The 15,393-nt window shown below is 41.7% G+C and overlaps 1 protein-coding gene across 2 annotated transcripts in view; it reads right to left on the bottom strand.

Moving 5' to 3' along the window:
* Window positions 1-11,741, bottom strand: part of KIAA0020 (KIAA0020 ortholog) — a 42,069-nt gene extending 30,328 nt beyond the window's left edge. For both annotated transcript variants that reach the window (XM_011937354.1, XM_011937355.1), the window contains exons 1-3: window positions 11,652-11,741; window positions 4,587-4,678; window positions 3,002-3,220 (exon numbers count right to left, since the gene is read on the bottom strand). In XM_011937354.1, the coding sequence (XP_011792744.1) occupies window positions 3,002-3,220; window positions 4,587-4,668 (301 nt within the window). In that variant the 5' untranslated portion in view covers window positions 4,669-4,678; window positions 11,652-11,741. The remainder of the gene's footprint in view (window positions 1-3,001; window positions 3,221-4,586; window positions 4,679-11,651) is intronic.
* Window positions 11,742-15,393: the final 3,652 nt, after the last annotated feature.

Here is a 15,393-nt window from a genome sequence, read left to right as displayed (position 1 = left end):
TTATTTTCAATTACATTTAACATTCTAAGTGTCATAAACCAATACAAATTAGGTATAAAGGGCAATCACTAATCAGGATCAATGCTCATTCTGGAAGCTAGAAAGGGGAACACACCATCCCCCATACATACTTTGCTTTCTGAGCAGTTCGTATATTTTACATTTGGTTAAATTTAAATCTTTAATTCTTCTAACAGGATACCTATTAACAGAAAAGGACATTACAAGAATTACAAAAGTAACTAAAATATTTTAAATATCTTTTTCAATTGTGAAATAAAATTCTACTTTTTAAGATTAAGATAATTGGACTTAGGGTATAATCAACTTTCAATGAAAACAAAAATTAGTCCAAATGAAAACAGGAAAAACAACTTGCGAAAATTCACTGTTCTGAGTGCTGTTGTATATTAAGTCACTTATTTCTTAAAACAACTCCAAGAGGTAGGTATTAATATTACCCTTCCTTCCATAGTGGGGAAAAAGAACCAAGCAGTTGAGTTCTCTATCTGAGGCCACACAACCTGCTAGAATTAGGATTCACACCTAGAAACAGCCCTCTGCTATCTTAGTCATGACAATGAACAACCAAAATTTTCAAGTTCGCCACAAACAGTGACACTATTAAAGTCGAATATCTTTCTATCACCACTTTTCTGTCTTCAAAATCCAAGTAACTTACCAATGGAACTAATGATGCCAAACAAAGAACAACTTACTAAAATGGGTATTATTTATATGAGTATCCTGCACGGAATCCTTTGGGGGAATTAGTCACTTCTAACTATCTCCCTTTCTCTTAAAAAACTGGGAAAAATGCAAAAAAGAAAAGAAAAAGCCCTATAAAACCAAAACCTAGTTATAACCACTGATTCTTTTCCTCTTACATGTTGTTTTAATCTTTAAAACATGCATGTTTTAATCTTTAAAAACTCACAATGTGGCCAGGCTCATGCCTGTAATCCCAGTACTTTGGAAGGCCGAGGAAGAAGAATCCCTTGAGGCCAGGAGTTTGAGACCAGCCTGGGCAAAATAGTGAGACCCCGTCTCCACGAAAAAATTAAATTAAAAAATTAGCCGGATATGGTGGTACAAGCCTGCAGTTCCAGCTACTTGGGAGGCTGAGGCAGGAGGATCACTTGAGTCCAGGAGGCTGAGGATGCAGTGAGCCATCATCATGCCATTGCACTTCACAGTCTGGCAACAAAGTGAGACCTTATCTCAAAAAAGAAAAAACTTCAGAATCTGCCTTCACTTAACATGATTATGTTTTCTCATGAAATTATCATTCCTCAATAACATGATTTCTAATGGCTATCCAATATACTACAATGTATTTATTATTCCCTTATTGTTTACTTATATATTCCCTGCCTGGTAATACAAAAGATTATAGGCAACAGAGGGCATATTTACCATTATATTAACATGATATCCTCTACTATACAATAGAGGATATTCTGATCCAGGGCTAATTTAATTCCATAAATATTTGGGTACCCTCGACATACGTCATGTTAGGCTGCAGTACATTTATCAATGTAGGGGTTATCTAGTATCCAATCTCTCATCTTATTCTATCAGTCTAGTTACTGATACAAAAATATGAGAAAATGAAATCAAGAGTCCCATTTTGAGATATCAGGAACATATCTCCCATAGCAAAAGAAATCATGGCTTTTCTCACACCAATGTGAGAAATTAGTGTATATGTGTTTAAAATGCAGGCATCAAAAACTCCAGTAGAGAAAGTAAGATATGGGATCTATTAGAGAGGCTAGGTAAGAGAAAGTATAAAAGAGAGCTAGAAGAGAAACTACTGGCAATGGGGGAGGAGGAAGACGAGGGAGAAAGAAAAAATGAAAAGAGAAGAGCGAGACTGGAGCATGAAAAGATCCTACAGCCCTAATGGCAAACAATGGCACTTCCCCTCCTTCCTCTCTCCCTAGCTCCGTCTTAAGGCTGCTGTCCCTCTGGTAAGCAGTCCTTAGGCAGGGTAAAAAGCAAGCACCAGGACTAGGAGATGGTACTGAGAAAACCATCCCCAGTGGTCTCATCTGGCAACAAAGAAGCAGTGTTAAGACATGCTGTGCTGGAGAAAAAGAGAATAAAAGGCACCAGAAAAATTCTCAGGATGTTGCAAAGGAAGTAATGATATGACAATCCACATAACCTGGAAACTGCTTGTTTGAGATCAATGCAGGACAATGCACAACAGAGGAATGTTATACAATAGAGAGCAAAGCTCTGGGTTAGAAATGACCCACTGAACATTGTCACAGAGACAGGCAGTTTGTTTCAACAGACAAGCAGGAGACCTGCCAATACCTCCAATCAGCGAGCAACTTGTCCTGAACCAATTAAAATCAAATCTGTCATGTGTGCACGACACCTTCTCTGGAACTACTATGGATCTGTGCGATCACATGGGTTATTGTATTAGTCTGGCCTAAGCTCTGTGAAGGCAGGGTCTGTATGTTTCTTGCTCACCAAAGCATCCTTAACCAAGGATGACACTTAGCTGGGGACAGACTGATTCTTTAAAGCCAGATTCTATGATGATTAGTTGGGGCCTGTATCCTTACTGATTGTTTTTGTGTGCGTGCGTGTGTGCGTGTGTGTTTTGCCCTATCTTCTGGTGCAATGCATAGAAAACTCAAATACTCGTTGAATGAATGAATCAATTTTAGCTTATAGAAAGAAACATTTTATTGAGGTTCCACTGTATAAAGCCATTATAATTTAGCTTAACTTCATGGCTAAGGTAATTCAGAAAAGGGCTAAGAAATAAAAAACTCCAAGCACCAGAGGGAAATTCTGAGCATGAAAGATGCTCTGTTGCTTGTTTAAGCCATCTACCTGTCCCAAAATGTTACCTGCCAAGGAATAAGAATGTGAGGTCTCTAATGCACCTCCAGAGTCCCTGTGCACAATACTTCAAGCACCAGGTCAGGCAGGGCAAGGACTCTGCAAAGACCATGCTGAACAAATCAGTACTTACCATCGCTTTTACCATCTGGCTGGAATCTTCTCTTCTTGTTGAATTTATTTGCCTGCTGGAATTTGTTCTTTGGTGATTTGTCCCCTTGCTGCTTATTCTTGAACTGCTTCACACCCTTTTTCCCAGGTTTTGTGATACTTTTCTCAAAGTTCCTAGATGTAATTTTAGGTCCACTTTCTTGAGCAACTTTTCTTGGAAATGTCTTTGAAGAACCAGAATCTAGTGACAATAATAATTACAAGTTCAATGATTCTGGGCCCAAATCTCTTGCATCCATGGGATTATATTCATTACAGAAAATTACACTCTTTAATCCTAATACCTTGTCTTACTCTCAGATACACAACATACAGCCTTTTGAGTAGAACTGGATTTAAACAATCAAAACAAAATTAAAAAATTCTTTCCTTAATTATAAAACTAATACAGGTTCATGACAAAAAAAAAAAAAAAAAAAACCCTAGAGAGTACAGAAATGTAAAACAAAAGCTACCCATGATTCTACCACTAGAGATAAGCACTGGTGTCACTTTGGTATGTTTCTCTAGTTTTTTTTTTTTTTTTGAGACGGAGTCTTGCTCTGTCGCCCAGGCTGGAGTGCAGTGGCGCGATCTCAGCTCACTACAAGCTCCGCCTCCCGGGTTCACGCCATTCTCCTGCCTCAGCCTCCCGAGTAGCTGGGACTACAGGCGCCCGCCATCTCGCCTGGCTAGTTTTTTGTATTTTTAGTAGAGACGGGGTTTCACCGTGTAGACCAGGATGGTCTCGATCTCCTGACCTCGTGATCCACCCGTCTAGGCCTCCCAAAGTGCTGGGATTACAGGCTTGAGCCACCGCGCCCGGCCTTTCTCTAGTTTTAAGCATATAGCAGAGCTATTATTTATACACCTTCGTATTCTGCTTTAGTGATGGTCTACACAGAATTTTCAAGAGTTCAATAACATAAAAGAAGTCTAAGAATAAAATGAACATTCTTGAAACTTGGAAAGTATAACATAAGGACATCTAAAATGTAAATTTTAAAATTTTCTAGTTTTAAGAAAATAAAATTTTAAAGCCTACAATAAAATTATTTAATAAAAACTTTTAGTCAAGAAGGTTTACAAATTAGTACCTTACAAATGAGATGCAAACAGCAATGGCTATATTTTAAGGAAGGAGTCATTTGTATAGTTCCCTGACTTTTCTATTTTACAATACTGACACCTGATGGAATAATAAAGACATCACCATTATAAATTCTGAACCTAAAAGTATCTGGCTTACGAGTAGTATGTATTAAACAGTCCTAATTTATCAAATGTTAAAATAAAACGTGTGGTGAACTAGCGTGAATAAAATGAAGCAACAGTAGCAACAACTGAGATTAGGAGTCTTTCATGAGTAAGGCATTCCTCAATTATTCTAGCAATTTCTTAAGTGTCTAAATGTCATGAGCAACATGTTAACTCATACACAATAACACATACTTCTTCCTACTATTTTAATCCTAATCCTAGCCAATGAATGCAGATTGAAATTTACTACCTGCCCTCCCATCCCCCAATTATAATAGCCAAACAACCACATGGGAAGCATATCTTACCACTATTTTTATGAAATCTGTTTTTTCCTTGTGATGTCTTTGTACTCTTTCCTGTGAATTGCTTTTTCCCTTTGACTTCCATTGTAGCAACTCTAGAAAACCAAAACCAAAACAATCACTGCAGTTCTCTTCATCAAATAAGAGCTGTTACATAGTCATTGCCGCATTTAGTCCTTCAGTCTACAAATACAATACAAATCACCCAGATATAGAATGGGCAACTACTTAAATCCAGCAATTATGCAATCACTGCCTCAGATTTTAAAACTGAAAATGAACACGGTATCAGTAAAAAAACTAGGAACAATACACACCCTGGCCAGTGTTTGATATATCTGGAGTCAACACTTCACTTCCACAATAGTACTGGCTAAAAATAGACCACGATTGACACCAAGTATAATAAGCATCAGAGTTTGCATTTTGTAACCTGGGAAGACTACAGGATGAGTAACTGACAAAATTATCTCTTGATTTCTTGGAGCCTAAAAAGCCAGGAACAAACAATAGGCTGCACATACCACTACATGCATTTAATACAAGAAAACAAAGGATTATCTGAAAGATTCCTATGTGATCCAACATAGCTAAAACAAAGATTAGCATCCAGTGTTTAATTTGTGATTGTTTTAGAGGCAGCCAAGTAATTGGCAGTGAATTCCAAAGTAAGATCATGTTGAAATAGTTAATATTTCACTGAAAGGAATCTGTCTAATAGGCGCTTTATAGGCTACTGAGACACCATGGTGCACAGGATAAACAAGTTATAACCCCTCAACTACCCAAGGTCCCTGAAAGCAGCGGAACAGATCAAGAGCAAAAGCCTTTTGGCTCATTTCTCCACTTTCCAAAGTTGGACGATCAACTCATTTGAAAGCCGACACCAAACAACAGATGTTAGCGATCTAGATTAGAATTGCCCATTCAATCACTAATTTCTCAGGATATTAGCATAAGAGAAAAGAAGGGTTCAGGGATAAAATATATTTGGGAAACAGTAAGTTACATGACAACAATCAGTCTGTAAGAAAAGGCTTTTCAGATTCTTTAATTTGCTAATATAAACGATTAATTGTCAAGCAAAGGCTAAAAGGATGCAGGATTTTCCAACTCCAGTTGAACCACTTTTTCCTGGAACATCACAAGGGAACAGCAGAGTTCCAAGGAGCACTCTGAAAAGCACTGTTCTAATCTATAGACTTTTCTAATGATTTTGAAAAATAGACAGACAGCCCCCGAATTACTCGGCTTCCTTGGGGCATTTAGAGCTGAAGGGTCACATTACTACTTAGCTATGGCCATCATAACGGGTCCGGAATTGGTGGGTTCTTGGCCTCACTGACTTCAAGAATGAAGCCGCGGACCCTCTGGTGTTACAGTTCTTAAAGATGGTGTGTCCTGAGTTTGTTCCTTCAGACGTTCAGATGTGTCTGGAGCGTCTCCCTTCTGGTGGGTGGTCTTGCTGTCAGGAGTGAAGCTGCAGACCTCGGTGGTGAGCGTTACACCTCTTAAAGGCAGCGCCTCTGGAGTTGTTCATTCTTCCCAGTGGTCTCGCTGGCTTCAGGAGTGAAGCTGCAGACCTTCGCAGTCAGTGTTACAACTCATAGAGGCAGCGTAGACCCAAAGAGTGAGCAGCAGCAAGATTTATTGCAAAAAGCGAAAGAACAAAGCTTCCACAGTATAGAAAAAGACCCGAGCTGGTTGTCCCCGGCTGGGGCAGCCTACTTTTATTCCCTTATCTGGCCCCACCCACATTCTGCTAAACGGTCCATTTTACAGAGAGCTGATGGTCTATTTTACAGAGAGTTGATTGGTCCCTTTTGACAGAGTGCTGACTGGTGTGTTTACAATCTTTGAGCTAGACACAGAGTCACAGAGTGCTAGTTAGCTAGATACAGAGTACCAATTGGTGTATTTACAAACCTTGAGCTAGACATAGAGTGCTGATTGGTGTATTTACAAACCCTGAGCTAGACACAGAATGCTGATTGGTGCATTTACAATCCTTGAGCTAGACACAGAGTCACAGAGTGCTAGTTCTCTTAGTCTCCACTAGGTTAGCTAGATAGAGTACCAATTGGTGTATTCACAAACCCTGAGCTAGACACATACAGTGCTGATTGGTGTATTTACAAACCCTGCGCTAGACACAGAGTGCCGATTGGTGCATTTACAATCCTTGAGCTAGACACAGAGTCACAGAGCGCTACTCCTCCAAGTCTCCACTAGGTTAGCTAGATATAGAGTACCAACTGTTGTATTCACAAACCCTGAGCCTGACACAGAGTGCTGATTGGTGCACATATAATCGATCCTCCAGCTAGATATAAAAGTTCTCCAAGTCCCCATCCAGTTCAGGAGCCCAGCTGGCTTCACCCAGTGGATCCTGCATGGGGGGTGGGGGGGCAGGGGTCTGCAGGCAGAGCTGTCCACCAGTCTCTAGCCGCGCCTGCACTCCTCAGCCCTTGGGCTGTCGATGGGACCCGGCGCTAGGGAGCCGGGGATGGCGCCCATCGGGAAGGCTCAGGTCGCGCGGGAGTCCACCACCGGGCGGGGGCTCAGACACAATGGGCTGCAGGTCCCGAGCCCTGCCCCGTGGGGAAGCAGTTAAATCCTGCAAGAATTTGAGTAGAATTTGAGTGCAGCGCCGACTGTCGGCACTGCGGGGGACCCGGCGCAACCTCCTCCGCAGCTGCTGGCCCGGGTGCTAAGCCCCTCACTGCCCTGGGCCTGTGAAGCCGGCCGGCCGGCCGCTCAGTGTGCGGGCTGCCGAGCCTGCGCCGGCGCCCGTAGGAACTCGCGCTGGCGTGCTTGTTGTGCTGGCCCCCGAGCATGCTGTGCGCAGCCCGGGTTCCCGCCCACGCCTCTCCCTCCACACCTCCCTGCAAGCAGAGGGAGGCGGCTCTGGCCTCAGCCAGCCCAGAGGGGGGCTACCACGGTGCCGTGGCAGGCTGAAGGGCTCCTCAAGCGCCGCCAGAGTGGACGCCAAGGCCGAGGAAGCGCTGAGAGTGAGGGCTGCTAGCACATTATCACCTCTCAATGACCATACCTGCATCTCTTAGCTCTTCTATGCCATGTAGTTTTCTAAGAATCCATTCATTTACGTGTTTTCTCTGTATGTTTGTTCTAATTTTTATATTGAAATAATTTTAGCTTTAGAAAAGAGGTGACAAGATACACAGTTCACATATACCCTTTTCCCAGCTTCCCCTAATGTTAACATACAATACTATTAACTAAGCTGCAGAGTTGAGTTGGAGTTTACCAGTTTTTCCACTAATATCCTCTTTCTGTACCAGGATACACTGATTCTGGCCATCAAGTTTCCTTTGTATTTTGTAGAATATTCCTCATTTGGGGTTTGCCTGATGTTTTCTCATGATTAGGCTAAGGCTACACATTTTTTGGAAGACTACCAGAGGTCAAGCTTTCTTCTGATAGTACTCTACCAGGAGGTATATGACATTAACATGACTTATTACTGTTTATGTTAACCATGTTCACTTGGTCAAAGTAGTGTTTTCCAGGTTTCTCCACTGTAAAGTTGCCACTTTAACCTTTCCATCTTTATTAGATCCAAGCCACCAAGTCCAGCCCAAACTCAAGAGGAAAATTAAGCTCCACTTCCCAGAAAGAGGGGTACTAAAGAATCCAGGCATATGTTAAACTACCACAGCAATTAATAAACATTTTAGACAAGATGTTTGGAGAATATGTAGACATCCTATGTCCTCCTAAGTTTTATCTGCTAACTTTAGCATTTGTCGGTGGATTTTGGCTGCAGCAATTACTGCGTTTAAATGGTGATCTTCTATTTCTCTTATTACTTTTACCTTTGTTATTCTGAACTTTTCTATAGGGAAGACTTGTCCCATCTTTTCTATTTACTTATATCATATAGTCTCAGATATTTATTTCATTCCTTGGTTATAATCCACTACCATTGTTATTTTGTTGCTCAAATAATTGTAGCTCCAGCCAGTGGGAAGTTTTTCAGGTTGCTTCTATGTCCTTTTGACATGGCCCATCTGTTTTGTTTTGTTTTTTAAGCACGCCCTTATTTCGTGGCACTAGCTCCAGGTTCATTCTGTATTTTCCTTAAACTAGCCCTGAAATTACCACTTCTCCAAGGAATCCTGGTTCCTTCCTTTAAGAATGGTATTTAAAAACCAAGATCTGAGTGCTAGGTGTGCTTGTTGTCACTGAGTTGTCCCTGTTTCTACATCCCTTCAGCAGACAGATTCAGGAAACACACATAAGTACATTAACCTATGCATATGCACATACCTATATTTATTTTTATATCTATTAAAATAACATGAGGCTCATACTAATGTTTCCAAATCTAATCAAGCACCACAGATTTTATTCTAGGCATCTCCTCTTGCTCATTTGTAAATTCTTTCTCTGACAGCAAGCAACCTGCTTCCCACCATCTACAATTTATTTATACGTATGTTCAACCCTACTATACATGTATACTTTCAGAACTGCTAACGTGTACCCCATGAGAAATAAATTTACAATGACGGTACAGTGTTGATGTACAGTTCTTTTTTGTATCCATTCAAAACACTTTTCCAGAGTTACTTAGAGGCTTGCATGGTGGCTCACGCCTGTAATCCCAGCACTTTGGGAGGCTGAGGTGGGTGGATTACCTGAGGTCAGGAGTTCAAGACCAAACCCTGTCTCTACTAAAAATAAAAAAAATTAGCTGGGTGTGGTGGTGGTGCACACATGTAATCCCAACTACTCAGGGGGCCAAGGCAGGAGAATCACCTGAACCCAGGAGGTGGAGGCTGCAGCGAGCTGAGATTGTGCCACTACACTCCTGCCAGGGCAACAGAGTGAGACTGTTTCAAATGTTAAACTACCATAGCAATTAAACATTTTAGACAAGATATTTGGAGAATATGTAGACATCCTACCTCCTCTTAAGTTTTACCTGCTAACTTTAGCACTCCAATCAGTGGATTCCACCTGTAGCAATTACTGCTGCAGGCAAAAAAATAAAAAATAAAAAAAGCTACTTAGATCAGCCCTTCAGTCCCTCACTCTCTTTAGTGAAGTTACATGTTTATAATATAGCTTAATTGATTTGTCACAGTCTGCATTCCATCCCCAGAAATGCTGGCAGATTTATTAAATGTGCATATAGTCAAGTTTACTCTTTCTGGTGTATAATTCTATGGGCTTCAACAAATGGCTAAGAGTCATGCATCCTCTAACACAATATCTTACAGAAAAGTCTTGTCACTCTAGAAAGTCCCTTGGTACACTTCCTTTGTAATCAACTCCTTCGCTCTTCCCTGACTGCCAATGATTAAGTTTTCATGCCTATTTTGTCTTTTCCAGAATGTCATTCATATACATGGAATCATACAATATGTAACTTTTTGGGTCTTGCTTCTTGCACTCGGCAAAATGCAATTTGCTTTGCTCAGGGACCCTGTACCTTCATAATCAATCATCACATTCCATAGTGTCTCTCAGAATTGGCCCCTCTTTTTCCTTTTCCTCTATTACCCCATTCTGGCTCCTGTTAGCTCTTGCTCAGTTTTGTTTAGATCCAATCTGCTTTGATCCACTTTCTGCTGTCTGATTAACCTTCCACTAGCACACCTATTTCATGTCATTTCCATGCTCCAATAGCTTCAAAGCTTTCTCACTGCCTTCAGGAAAAAGTTCCAACTCAGGCATTCACAGCCATTCAAAATGTGGTCTTAATTCACTCCACTCATCAACACCACACAGGAGTCAATCTTTCTCATTATTCTTTATCTGAATAGTGAAGTTTAAAGCCATTCTCTCTGCCAACACAATTCCTACCCATCCTTCAAATTCAGTTTAAATGACATTTTCTTATAGACCAACCTCTAAATGTCAGCATTCCTCAAATCTTTGTCCTAGGGAACGTCCCTTCTCTCTCCACACTTCTCCCTAGATGGTCTTATCCAATCTCCTGGCTTTTTATGCTGAGTTCTCCCATATCATGTCTCCATTATGAACTTCTCCTTGGGCTCCAAACTTGTGTATAACTGCTTATCCGATACCTCTAATTATGTGTCTAACAGGCACCTTACCCCTAATATATCCAAAACATAATTCTCTTATGTTGTTCTCTATGTTATTGTTGTCTGTCCCACAGACAACAAGATACTATTTTTCTCTGCCCCACTGTCCCCCATCTCAGCCAATGGCACATCATCTATTTTACTGCTCAAGTAAGAAACTTGAGTTACCCTTGACATTTTCCTCTCTCTTGTCTGCCACACTGAACCATAAGTTAGTTCTCTTAAATGCCCCTTAAGTCACCACCCTAATGTAAACTATTATTAATACAATCTCTTGAGCTTCCAAATTAAATACATCTTCTAAACAGAACCAGGGCCTATTCATTATTCTCACTTGCTTATAAGCCTTCAATGTTTTCTACACATGGTAATAGCAACGGAAATGTTTTCCTACTGTATAGGAAAAAAAATCCCCCTTCATGGCCTTCAAGGCCCTACAGAATCTAGTTCCACTCTATCCCTCTAACTTTATCTTGTACTCTAACTGTACTCCTTCCTAGCTCCCACCTCAGAGACTTAGCCCATTATTGCCTCTGCTTGAAGTACTCCTTGAGCTTCCAGATCTCCGGGTGGCCTCTCGCCATGCTTTAGATCTCCGCTTAAAGATCACTTCTTCAGATTCCACTATCTCCCAACTCAGCTTCCAGTTCGTTTCCTCCCAGCACTTATAATCTGCGTACATTCAGGCATACCACCTAGCACTGGAGTTGGTGTTTATGAAACAGCACAGACAGGCTGATGAGGCCGAGCACGGGCTGGGATTCTAGAGTGAAGCTAGTCCAATCTAACGCAGCACGCAAGGCAACGTGGTGGGAGAGAGGTCGGAGCTCGGCCCTCCTTGCCAGGTTCCAATCAGTCCCAAACTCCTAACCCAGAAAGAGGCCACAGGAGACTGCCCAGTGGACAACAGACCCGAGAGACCTTTCCGACTTCAGCGCCCGGCAGGGTGCGTACCCCTCCTAGGAGCGACCGCTGAGCCTGCCACACTCACCGCGCACGTGGGACAGACGCAGCTCGCGCAGCGGATCCCGACCGCGGCTCCGCTTCCGCTTCCTTGCCTTGCTCCGCCCCCGGGTCGCTTTTTTTCATCTTCCGCGGCGGATCAGGGACTAAGAGGTGGAGCTTACCAGACAATGCAAAAATTCGGAGTTTCTATTGGTCCGCTGCTGTTATGCCGCCTCTTGAGGAGGGAGAATTTTGGCCCTTGAAAGGATCCGTCGGGCAGAGGACGCGACAACGGTCACGGGAAAATGACGTGTTAACCCTGTCGCTTCCGTGCTGGAAAGAAAGGGAGATCTCTTGCGAGGTCGAACAGGCTGCTGAAGGAGAGACTTGGCCGGCGCGGTTAATAGGAGGCCTGAATCCCGTAGCCTGAACAAATATTGAAGTAGCTAAAGTTTCTAAAGTGTGTTAATTTGCATACTTCCTGAGCAGTCCAGCGTGGAGGATAAAAGGGGTATCTCGTGAATCGGTTTGAATTGTAATCCCGTTTTTTTCACTTGCTAGCTGTGTGGCTCTGGGAAAATTACAAAATTTTTCTGAGCCTTGGCTTCCTGATCAATAAAATAGAAATAATTAAGTTACACGTGCAAAGCGCTTAGCATGGGACGCTCTCAATAAATGTTTGCTATTTTTAATGTCTGCTCGTGCCTGGAAAGTGCTGTTATTCCACTTTATACTTCAGGAAATAAGATTGTGGTTAGGATATATGCCCCATTTTCCAGATGAAGAAACTGACACCACAAACTTGGTCGTGTCAAACAACAGGATTTTATTCTGTAACAGTTCTAGAGGCAAGAATTCCAAAATCAAGCTGTTGGCAGAGCCCTGCACCTTTTCAAGGCTCTAGGTGAGAATCCTTTGCTTCTTCAGCTTCTGATGGTTCCAGGCGGTCCGTGGCTTGTTGTTGCATGACTCCAATCTCTGCCTGTCTTCTAATGGCCTTCTCCTGTGCCTGTGTCACCTCTCTGTGTTTTTAGGACACTGAACATTGAATTTAGAGTCCACGGGGATAATCCAAGATTATCTCATCTGGTGGTCCTTAATTTAATCACATCTGCAAAGGCCCTTTTCCCAAATAAGGTCACTTTCACATGTCCTGGGAGTTAGGACATAGACATACTTTTGGAGATTATTCAACCCACTACATCGGGAAAGTTGAGAACTGGCACTTGATCCCAGGTGCCAGACTTCAGATTTTACTATCTTCCAACTTACTCCGTTTTCTGGCCACTAAGGAGTTAGAGTTGAAACTGGCAATTTAGTAGACTGTATGCTTCTTGATGACAGGGGCCATCATTACTTTCCAGGCACTTATCTCACTATTCAGCACATAGATATTTGATAATTTCTTGTTGTCTACCTTAACTGTTACTAGTTTGTTTACAATTCAGCTCACTTAAGTCTCATAAGAACAGTTTTAAATAGGTCTTTTCTCATTTCACAGAGAAAGACAAAACATAGTAGCTTTGGTCCAGTGAGCCTGACTCTAAACTCAACGTGGCTGCCTTTGTACTGCTTTCAATAATTCAGTAAATGCTAAGAGAATACGGAACAGGAATTGCAGGAGGCCCATCAGCAGTGCCTTTTGGGCAAATAGCATAGTAGTGGGGATATTAGACACCTTGAAACACCTGAAGAGTAAATGCTGGCCAAAAAGAAAAAAAAATCACAAAATATACCCTATCACACAACCCTGGGAAGGAGTACGTTTATCTTTTCAACTCGACAGATAGCAGCACCCCATATCCTTGAAGATAGGTCCATATAGTTGCCTTAAGCATCTACACCAAAACCCTACAATTTATTTGCCTTTTCACCAGGGAGGGAAAAAAAATGTTATCACATACCAAAGCCCTTGATTATTATTAAAAACGTTTTTATCAAGTCTTCTGTGAAAGTGGATTGATTTTGATTTTTTTTTTTTTTTTGGTGGAGTGAATTTAAAGCATCGTGTGATTTTGCAGAACAGCACAAAAAAGTTTATCCTGTAATTTTTTTTTTGTCAAGCAAACCCATTAATTCTTCAAATATCTATTGACCTAAATGTAGACCATTAGGTGTACTCCTGCAAGCCTAACATGCTCTTCTTGCATGATACACAATTTAATCAGAGCAACTAGACTTGCACACATCCAAGAGGTTAATAACAGTACTATAGCAATGCAATGAAGAGCACTGAGATTGGAATCAAAGGAACCTGGCTTAAAGTCTAAATTCTGTATGGCCAAGGACAAGATAGTTAACTTGTATGGGCCTCAGTTTCTGCATATGTAAAATGGGAATAACAACACTTGTTTCTGGAGTTGCTGTGAGGCTTAAAAGTGATAATATCTTAAAGTTCTTAGCCAATAGTAAATGTTGAGTGATTCGTAGCTTAAGAGAGAACTAAGGTGTACCCATTGGAAATACTTTAGGGCCGGGTGCTGTGGCTTACACCTGCAATCCCAGCACTTTGGGAGGCTGAGGCAGGCGGATCACCTGAGGCCAGGAATTCAAGGCTAGCCTGGCTAACATGGCGAAAACCCATCTCTACAAAAATACAAAAATTAGCCGGGTGTGGTAGTGCATGCCTGTACTCCGTGCTACTCCGGAGGCTGAAGCACAGAGAATCGCTTGAACTGGAGAGGCAGAGGTGCAGTGAGTGGAGACTGTGCCACTGTACTCCAGCCTGGGTAACAGAGGGAGACTCTGTCAAAAAAAAAAAAAAAAAAAAGAAAGGAAAAGAAAAATACATTTGACTTCATGTAACGGAAAACTCAGCTAATGGTGGCTTAAGCAATCATTTTCTTAACATAAAAATGTGGAAGGTAGTTGGTTGTTGTGGTTCAATGACACAACAATGTCATCAAAGACCCAAGCTCTTCCAGTCTTTGTCCTACCACCACCCTCAACATGTTGACTTTTTATTCTCTCACTGCTTTTTGATTGCAAGATGTACTCCTTAGTTTCAGTCTTTATCTGAGAGTTCAGGGCTGGTGAAAGTGGAGAAAGAAATGAAATCCACTTTTTCCTCCCAGTGGGGCTCTGTCCTTTTATCCCAGAAGGCAAAGACCCAGCAGGGGTCTCCCTTCTATTTCAGCGCCAAGAACTGGATTACACGGCCACCCCAGAATTGAAAGACCATCAGATATAATATTAACCAGGCATTTGGATTTCATTCTTTTTCTAGTACTCTGGTAAAATTAAAGGTCACTTAGCAAATATGCTTTTATCCAGCAGTAGAGATTTAATTTGTGACTTAAGCTAATCTGGTTTAAAACTTAAAATAACTATAGTATCCCAGGTGGTGGATAGAAATCTAGGCAGCACATTGAATCACCTGTGGAGTTTTCGTTTTTCTTTCTTTACATAGCAGTATTTCTGATTTAATTGGTCTGGAGTGGGACCTGAGCATTGAGAATTTGGTGCCTAGATCATGCTAACATGCAGCTAAGGTTAAGACCCAGTTATTTAAGGAATGGGGTTCAAGTTGACGATTGTTTTTGAGACAGAATCTTGCTCTGTTGTCCAGGCTGGAGTGCAGTGGTACGATCTCAGCTCACTGCAGCCTCCGCCTCCCAAGTTCCAACAATTCTCTTGCCTCGGCCTCCCAAGCAGCTGGAACTACAGGCGTGCATCACCAGGCCTGGTTAATTTTCATATTTTTAGTAGAGACAGGGTTTCACCATGTTGGTCAGGATGGTCTCGGACTCCTGACCTCAGGTAATCCATCTGCCTTGGCCTCCCAAAGT

Source organism: Colobus angolensis, unplaced genomic scaffold (genome assembly GCF_000951035.1).
Source record: "Colobus angolensis palliatus isolate OR3802 unplaced genomic scaffold, Cang.pa_1.0 Scaffold162, whole genome shotgun sequence".
In the NCBI taxonomy this organism is placed as follows: domain Eukaryota; kingdom Metazoa; phylum Chordata; class Mammalia; order Primates; family Cercopithecidae; genus Colobus; species Colobus angolensis.
The sequence above is the reverse complement of the archived record's forward strand: the minus strand, read 5'-3'. Positions and strand labels throughout refer to the sequence as shown.